The sequence below is a fragment of the Oryzias melastigma genome, linkage group LG21 (assembly GCF_002922805.2).
Source record: "Oryzias melastigma strain HK-1 linkage group LG21, ASM292280v2, whole genome shotgun sequence".
Classification (NCBI taxonomy): Eukaryota; Metazoa; Chordata; class Actinopteri; order Beloniformes; family Adrianichthyidae; genus Oryzias; species Oryzias melastigma.
The window spans coordinates 14,501,086-14,510,177 of record NC_050532.1 but is presented as its reverse complement, the minus strand read 5'-3'; the positions used below and the strand labels follow the sequence as shown (position 1 = coordinate 14,510,177).

The 9,092-nt window shown below is 39.5% G+C and overlaps 1 protein-coding gene across 1 annotated transcript; it reads right to left on the bottom strand.

The window, feature by feature from the left end:
* Window positions 1-4,289: 4,289 nt before the first annotated feature.
* LOC112137991 (gamma-crystallin M2) lies at window positions 4,290-5,218 on the bottom strand. Its single transcript, XM_024260543.2, has 3 exons — window positions 5,016-5,218; window positions 4,695-4,937; window positions 4,290-4,611 (listed from the first exon to the last, which is right to left on the bottom strand). Exons 1-3 carry the CDS (start codon window positions 5,154-5,156, stop codon window positions 4,333-4,335), a joined length of 663 nt encoding a protein of 220 aa, XP_024116311.1. The 5' UTR covers window positions 5,157-5,218; the 3' UTR covers window positions 4,290-4,332.
* Window positions 5,219-9,092: the final 3,874 nt, after the last annotated feature.

Genomic DNA, 9,092 nt, shown 5'->3' with positions numbered 1-9,092 from the left:
CAAAATAAGTAAAATAGAATAACAAAATAAAGTAAAATAAAATAGAATAGCAAAATAAAGTAAAATAGACTGAATATAAGTAAAATAGTAAAATTTACAGTTTGATGCCAGCTGTCTGCCGGTGAAGAATGCCCAAACCTGTGCAGGTCCCACACAGGTGCAGGCAACATGTTGTAGTGAACAGCTACACAACATGTGAGGATAAGTAAGGGTGAAGTAGGTGAGATGCAGACGTGTCATACAGATTTTAAATTTTTTTAATCCCACTAAAATAATGTAGACAGACAAAGGAGCCTGTTAGTCTTGTTCATGTGATATGTATATGCTCCTTGAGTGCAGTCTGACAGTGTAGATTGGTGTGGTCATCCTGCGGGCGCTTAGATATTACGTGAACTCCCTATACCTGCAGCATTTCTGCATGGTCATTAAGGCACCAGTACTCTCACTTTACGAACAACTGGTATGGTGTAAGGACGCCATACAGCATCACCTGGCCGTCTTAAGTGCGTGTAACTTCCACTATCCTTACGTTCTTTACAATACACTTACTACAACCACGACATTCAATTTTCATTGGTTTTCCTTAAGGTGGCCGTTAGGGATGTGGCTTTGAAACTGGCACCCCTTGGTACTGGTGCCACGTCATCGATGTTTACCGGACTGGAAAGTTTCACCCTTAGTGATATTGCTTATTGTGCCGGCATAGCAACAGTGTGGACATGGTATGCACTGCAGTATTTCCCCCTTATTCGTTAGGGTCAGGGACTGGAGACATGCGCCAATCCATGAATACGGAGAACACCCCCATCTCACCCCTCCACCCCCCACTCCCTGCAGCCAACGACTGTCACTAATCCATACTTAACAAAAACACTTCTGATCATGCTTTGCAAAACATTTACTAAACAACATTGCTCAACGTAAAGGGCATTTATTTATTTTAGGGCTGTCAGATTTGTTGCGTTAAAATCGCGTTAATCTGACATGTGCTTGACGCCGACAATTTTTTTGACGCATTAATCGCAGATTTTTCTCATACGTGCCTTTCCATCCCGCGCGTCCCCCCTTTAACTTACCAGCTGCTCTCACTAGATCACGGGCGGGTCTCCAACCTCCGAGCTGCGAGCTAAAACCGGCCGGCGCTAGGACCTGGAGAGCTCCTGCACTCTAACCCGGCTCCCGTTCGCGTCCAGTACCACGTCTGGTGGTACCGGCTCGCTTCCGGCGCCGCGTCCCGAGAGCTGCGGACCCCCGACGTTCCGAACAGCAAGCGCACCGGGGGATGTTTTAAATGTTCTGGAGGTTTAAGCGTGATCCAGTCCCAGCATAGCGGTCTGTCTGCCGGTATATTCATGGCGTGAGCTCCGCTGGACACGTCGCTGCATCGAGCTGCAGCCAGAGAACACGGCAGCAGTAACAGACTGTCAAACTATCCACAGTGTATCCCGCTTTTCTCAGTCTTTAATGTTTTAAAAACAAAAGTTAACTGGAAATGATAAATCTCTATTTCATTTATTACTGTAGTTCAGCAGAGGAGGTCCTGACAAAAAATGAACATGAAAGTGTTTTTATTTTATTTTGTGATGTTTTTTATTTTATTTTACTGAAAGTTGATTGAAGTTTTGAATTTAAAATACCCTTCACTTGCACTTGGGCTTTTGTTAGGCATTTTATGTTACAGCCTTTTATTGTTAAGAAAGTTTATCTCAATACAATGTTACAAAATAAAGTATTTCTGATGAAAACTATTAATTTTGCCATTCTTGTTTTCATAATTAATGTAGAACTACTAAATTGTTAAATTTCTAAATTGTTAAATTGTTAAATTCCACATTTTTTTCTCCTTAAAATAAGGCCACACATTAATTTGCGATTAATCGCGAGTTAACTCAGGACAAAATGCGATTAATCGCAATTAAACATTTTAATCGCCTGACAGCTCTAATTTATCTTAATTAGATCTGTAAGGCGATTAAAATTTTTAATGGCTATTAATCGCATTGCCCATAGTTAAATCGCGATTAATCGCAAATTAATATGTGGCCTTTTTTTAGGAAAAAAATTTGTGCTTCGTGGAATTTAAAATTTCTACAAAAGTTAAAGGGTGATGAGGGACGCCTGTAGAAAGGCACATATGAGGAAAATCTGCGATTAATGCATCAAAAAAATTGTCTGCGTCATGCACTTGTCAAATTAATGTATAATTAACGCGAAAAATCTGACAGCCCTAATTTGAATTCAAAACAGCAGCGTACTTAATGACGCAGATGAGGAGTGTCACTGTCTCTCTGTGCTTCAAAGCCAGATGAGCGTGTGCATCGTCCTTCCATTGAAGAAGTGCAAGTCCAGTTTCATCCACAACAAACTGCTCCGGATGATAATTATCCTCCGTGATTATCTTCTTTCGCATATCAGGATCTTTTTCGGCCGCATCTGAGTCAGCTGATGCAATTTCTCCAGGGGAGGAGCTGATGGACACTTGGTCTTCATCTCTGACGGGTGTGTGTTCTTCATCTTCGCTCTTTCAAAACTATTTTAAAATATTCTATTCTCATTTTTTGTAGATTTGGGCCCGATCCGAATACTCCCCTTCTCCCTCTCCCTTAGCCCTTCCCCTCCGTGTTTGCTCCAAACGGAGGGTGATGAAAAAATCGTGTCTAATATTTCGGACGTGACTTCCGTTCAATGACGTCATCAACATCGCCAGTCCGCTAGCATTAGCGCGGAGCTTCCAGTGGTTTAATATCCATAACAACAGCGGTTTTATAACTTTAATAAGGTCACACTACAACATAAAGTCATTACTTACATTTAAATGTAAACTTCTGTGGTTCAGAGAACACCAAAGGGAAGAAAAGCGCTTCTTCGTGCACCGTGGTTTACTCTCGCAATAGAGGACTTTGGACCCCTCTGTTCGGAGTGTGAAACCTAAAAAATAATAATTACGGACACGACTTTGACTTCAACTGCCACTCCAAATCAAGGGGGAGGGCTAAGGGGGAGGGAGAAGGGGAGTATTCGGATCGGGCCTTGGTCTCAAGACATGTAAATGTAACCAGAAACTACATGTTTTAGCATTTTGTTTGTGTTCAAAGATGTTTTGTTTTTATAAATATACCTCAAATGAGCAAATGCTTTGATGTGATATATTGTGCTATAGTGTTTTATTTATGCTTTGAAGTACTTTATATGTCTTATCAAATATATATTTTGAAGCTATTCAAAAAATTAAATTTAGGCTTCTTTCTTGTTTTATCGTTGCTTTTGTCTTTTTATTGATCCGAAAATGATCCGAACCGTGACCCTAAAACTGTGACACGATCTGGACCATGAGTTTTTGATTCGTTAGCGGTTCTACATTGTCCTTTAGGTGTGAATGTGAATGTGTGTGGTTGTGTTAAAGTTCCCCTGCAATGGATGAATATATTATTCAAGCTGTCCCTCATCTGTACCATTCATAAGCTGGGTAGGCTTCAGCAGTTCAATGACCTCAAACAGGAACTCAGCAGGTTTAGAAAGTGGACATTTCTGGTGATTTTATTAAGTGTTATCCTTGTTGCTGCACATCCAAGAAGTCCAAAATTGTTCATTTACTCTGGTAAATTCTAATTGGTTTGAATTGCTAACCCATTAAGTTTTTCAAAAGGGTTTTGTTTTACTGCTCTTACAATGGATTCAATGAGAGGGGAAACATTAAAACAGTGAGTCATTTAGACATTTTTATAGTGAAATCATCAAGCTAAAGGAAACTCCAAAAACTCCACCGAGGAAATGTTGCACCAAAGGATATCCTCCATGTTCGTTGCAAGGACAGTTGCAGGTTGTTTCTCCCCTCACCCATTAGACTCTACAAAATTTCAAAGTCATAATCTCTTGAACTCCCCTTTGAACCACTTCATCATTTTGAAGTTTGTTTTTGGCTATAGGCTAATTTTGTGGATTATTGCTATTTAATTACTTTGCAATTAAAAATGTTTCAAATGGCACAAAGTTTTTCCTAAAGGGAATTTAGTTCTTCTTACATCATCTTGTAGTACTTATTACTTAACACAAAGTAGATAAGTATACAATCATAGAAGAGTTCAAATGGAACAACTTTTTGAGTTATAGGAACTTATGTTTTACACCGTTTAACTGACTTTAAAGTTTGTTTTTTTTTGGTCACTGAACCCTAATAGTTTTTCACAAAATAGCTAGAAAATTAGATTTAACAAGACACATTTGCATTGTATTTTATTAATTAAATAATTCTAGTGTATGTTTGAAATAATCCCCAACATAGAACAAGATAGATTAGAGTCATTTTATTTCTTGGTATTTAGATTTCAACATTTAATACCAGGAGTCCATGATGCGCCTCATGCTCATGAACCTCATGCCGCTCCAGCCCATGTTCATGAAGCTCCTGTACTCTCCGGGCCTCATGTACATCATCCTGCCTCTGTAGTGGGGCTGCTCGTACATCAGCCAGTGGCCGTCCATCACGTTGCAGGACATGCAGTTGTTCATGCGGTAACGGTCCATGATGTTGTCACAGTCGTCCATCATCTCGTACATCTGACCCCCGAAGTTCTCCCTCTCATAGATCCTCATCCGGTAGGATCCCCTGTACTGTAGAATACAAAGTGAAAATGTTCAAAACCAACAAACTTGAACCTTAGAATCAGGAATAACATCAAAGATTTTAAACTAACCATGGGGATCATACGGCAGGACCTGATGCAGTCACTCATACCCATCATGCTCATGTAGTCAGCATACTCGCCCCTCCTCATGAAGTACTGGTTCCCCATGTAGTTGGGACGGTCGTAGACCATGAAGCAGCCGCTCTCCACCCTGCAGGAGTGACACCTGCTCAGGTAGGAGTACATATCGGAGCAGTCGCTCATGCACTCATAGGAGCGTCCCATGAAGTTCCTGTCCTCGTAGAAGATGATCTGAAACAAATTATGTTGTGCTTTAAAAAAAATCAGGAAATGTAAATTAATTTTTGCTCAAAAATCTAGGGTTTGTACCTTTCCTCTCATGCCCATGTCGGTGCTCATGTTGGCTGTGGATGAGTTGTTGCTCTTGCTCCTGCAAACTGATGCTCTACCAGGTTTAACCCTTTCCCTTTTATACCTTGCATCATGTAAAGAACTACTGAACCTCCCCATCACCCCCTTAGTTAAAGCACTGACTCAGCAGCTCACGTTGACCTCCACAGAATGCAGAGGTTACGGTCATTTTTCAGTCTTTAGAAAAGCTTTTCTCTGGTCACACATAGCATTTTCAACAGTTTTTTTCAGTGAATGGGCTGGCCCACGTGACTGTTAAGAACTGTTTGTATAACAGCTGCATGTCACATCATGTTTCCACATTGTTTATCCAAGCAAAACTGTTTATCTTGTTGGTATACTTTAAACTTTATGCTTAAAAAAGGGCTAAAACCCACATACATGACTCTACTGGAACAACTTTAATGACTAAATGATCAAATTCTGACTTGTGGTTCAAAAGTTAAATTATACCAGGTATGTCTGTCTAATTTGTGTTCATATTAATTCATTACAAGTGATATGAGAAAAGGACTTGACCAGTTATATTGTGCTGAGATTACATTTTTTAAACAATGAATGTAAAATGTTGGGATTTTTCACCATACTGCAATGTTAGCAAAAAAATCCAACTTCACTCATACTTTCTAAATGTAACAACTAAAAATCACAGTTTTTAAATATCACAGATTTAGTCACATAATTTTGCTTTTATGAATGAAAGATGTAGTTTTTAGATTATTACAGCAGATTTTAAACAGTGAGGACCCTGGTGAGCAGGTTAGCACAAATCTTGAGTAATTTGTTGGGTACTCCATCTACTACAAGCTAACATCTTGGCCCTGACAGCCCACAGCAGCCTCCTCACCTCCTGTTCTTGTTGCAGCAGATTAGAAAATGTCACATCTTGAAGCGGTGGATGGACAAAAGCAGGTACTGTATCTATTTGAACTCACATTTGGTTAAATTTCTCTACCACTGAATCTGTAGATGTCTGTTTTTCCTCTGCGATCTGTTAGCGGCTCCAATCCTCATTTGATGAGTATTGTGAGTGAAATGCTCGTCAATATTTCCTCCAGAAGCCATTTTTGTCATATAAGATAATTGATTAGGTTTCTCCTTGGCTGGTGGGAGGCTGGGGGTTGTGGGGCTCTGGCTCCCTGGGTCAGGATGTGGATGCCTAGCCGACAGGATGTTAGGGCTGACAGAGTCTTCAGGGTTCTCTCTTTTTTATTTTTATTCATTTTATTTTAAAATATATATGTTTGTATGTGTGTTTATAAATTTAAGGGGGTTGATTTTCAGTTTGGGCTTTTGTTCTTCATATATCAGGTGGGTGTTTTTATTGCGTTGTTTGAATCTTTATGTACAGCACTTTGAGATGTATTTTTTCATATGAAAAGTGCTTTATAAATAAAATCAATTTGAATTTGATTTGTGAGTCTGTGTGTAATCCTGGATTTGTGACTTGTGTCTGCATGGTTGTGTGTAATTTTTTATTTGTAACTCATATAATGCATTTTCTGTGTAGTTGTGTGTACTTGCAATTGTGCAATCAAATGGTAATCGTATTTTATATTTTTTAATTTTTGTAATTTTTGTACATGTGAATCATAGACAGTAGAAACAGTGAACCTATCAACCCTTCCTCACCCGTGTTCCAAACAGGAAGTACCCCCGGTTTCAAGATTCCAAAATCCCATAGACTTCCATTGAGATAGACGGTTAAAATATGGACAGTTAATATGGGCTTCCTGTTCCGGGTCACGACTGAGCAGGAGTGTGTCTTCAACTCTCCTCAACACTTCGGCTTTTAAAGTCTTTAATAGTTGCTCTAAGCAACTTTAATCACCAAGCTACTGCAAAACAGCTACTGCAACGAAGAGAGTTGAACATGGCAACAAAGAATAATTTTGAAGCCGATTTGACGGAACTCAAAATCGCGCTTGCTGATATTCAAGCTAAGCTATCTCCGATGCTTCTTATGGATGCTAAGATATGGAGCTTGAGGCTAAGCTATCACCACTACTACAACTTGTGGAAGATTTCCGACAGGAAAATTCATGTAACGAATGAGATAATCGCCAAGATCTCCTGGAGAGAAGAATTAACGACGTAGATCAACAAGTAAGAATGAATAATGTGATTCTCACGGGACTTCAACTGAAACCCCGGGCATGGCCTGATGCTACCAGTGCTAGCATGGAAGCTCACAGAGCTGCGACGGATGCTAATGCGACCGTGGAGAATCAGGTTGGAGTATTTCTTGCTAAAGGGATTTCCTTGGACCTAAATACTGTTGATGTCTGTCATTCGCTTCCTCTGAGAAAGAATACGGATAAACCAGCGATCCTGATCAGGTTTGTGAATCCAAAGCACAAGATAGCTCTGATGAAACAACGCAAACACCTGAAGGGTTTGGCTGTTTACCTAAATGATCACCTGTTGAAATATCATGCTGATCTGTCAAAGCACGCAAGACTGCTACAAAAGAGGAAACAGATTCATTCCACTTGGGTCCAGAACTCCAACATCTTTGTCAAACCTCTCAGACCACCGGACCTGACAAACCCTCTGAAATAAAAACCATGACGGACTTTGAGAACTGTGGGGTTACGCATGTTTGAGCCTTTAATTGAAGCAAAATAAGTGTGAAATGTGACCTCAAGAAACCCCTGAATGTGATCTTTGACCCGATTCTCGGTTGAGCTGCAGCACTTGATCACAATTCCCTTGAAATGAGACCTTTACACTCTCTAGTCATAACAACAAAGAACGAATACGTGATCTTAAACTTGTTCCTAAACTGTAATGTAACACTGATTCTGCACATATCATTAATTTTTTTTCATTTATACTTATTACTTTTTTATTATTGTTATTCTTTGCTGAATACAATCTGCACATATTGTCTTTTTTAAAGAGAATATTTTGAATTTTTTTTGGGGACTAATGTAGATGATTTTTCTTCTTGATAATGATTATCATCTGGGAAAGTCATTTGTATTGATCAGTGCCAGAGCTCTGGAATATACTCAGATGATTATAGATAATTGTCTGTTATGCTCTGGATTTCTGATGCTGGTTGGTGCAGGGATTTTCTCTGGTGATGATGGTCTGAATATCAAATCAAACTTTATTTGTACAGCACCTTTCCAGAAAAATAAATTTCAATCAAAGTGCTTGACATAAAAACAATCAAATTTGAAAAAACAAAGAACAGGAAACATTGGAGGACCTAAACAATGTCCTCAACCCCTCCCCCCCTCCACACACACACAGACAAACACAAACACAGGTCAACATGTTGCCACACAAAGGTAAGGAATAGAATACATTAAAATACATAAATAAATAAAATAAAATAAAATAAATGATGGAAAATAGAAATCTGGCTTTGTACTGCAGTGAGGAAACAATATTTTCTGGACCTGTCCACACCAGTGACCCCCCAATCAAGTTCACAGAGTACGCTACTACAGGACCCCCCAGATCCGAGCAAAGAGCCAGACCCGGGACGTCCCACTGCAGCGACCCCGTTTACTGAGAAAGGTCAACCACTGATGTGGAGGATCCCTTAGCAGAAGACACTGGAGTTAAACATGTAAAAGGAGTAAAATATAAAATAAAATACAATAAAATGAAATAAAAATGGATATAAATAACCGGACGATAAATAGATAAAATAGACAGACATAAATCAGTAAAAGCAGATAAATATCAATTCGGTAAAAAAGCATTAAGACAGAACATAAAACCACATAGGAGCATAAAACAAAATATCAAATAACTTTCTATTTCAACTAAAAGCCAGGTTAAAAAGGCAGGCCTTGAGCCTTCCTTCAAAAACAAGAATAGTCTCTGCGGCCCTGAGGCATTCTGGGAGGCTGTTCCACAGGCGGAAGTTTTCGTGTGACATAGGTACTGTCAGTCCCCGATCCCCTTTCCCTAACCACGCCCTAATCACGCGCACTTGTATTACGTGACTTCCCTTTTGCGCCATTTTTTTTCTAAAACTTTATTACTCGCGCTGGTTGACAGTTTTAACACGATTTG

What these genes read in the sequence shown, in the direction of transcription:
- LOC112137991 (XM_024260543.2), bottom strand. Translation starts at nt 5,156, where the DNA reads ATGGGGAGGTTCAGTAGTTCTTTACATGATGCAAGGTATAAAAGGGAA. An exon ending in ACATGGGCATGAGAGGAAAG is followed by an intron (nt 4,938 to 5,015) that starts GTACAAACCCTA and finishes AATTTGTTTCAG; the next exon opens with ATCATCTTCTACGAGGACAG. An exon ending in CCTGCCGTATGATCCCCATG is followed by an intron (nt 4,612 to 4,694) that starts GTTAGTTTAAAA and finishes TGTATTCTACAG; the next exon opens with TACAGGGGATCCTACCGGAT.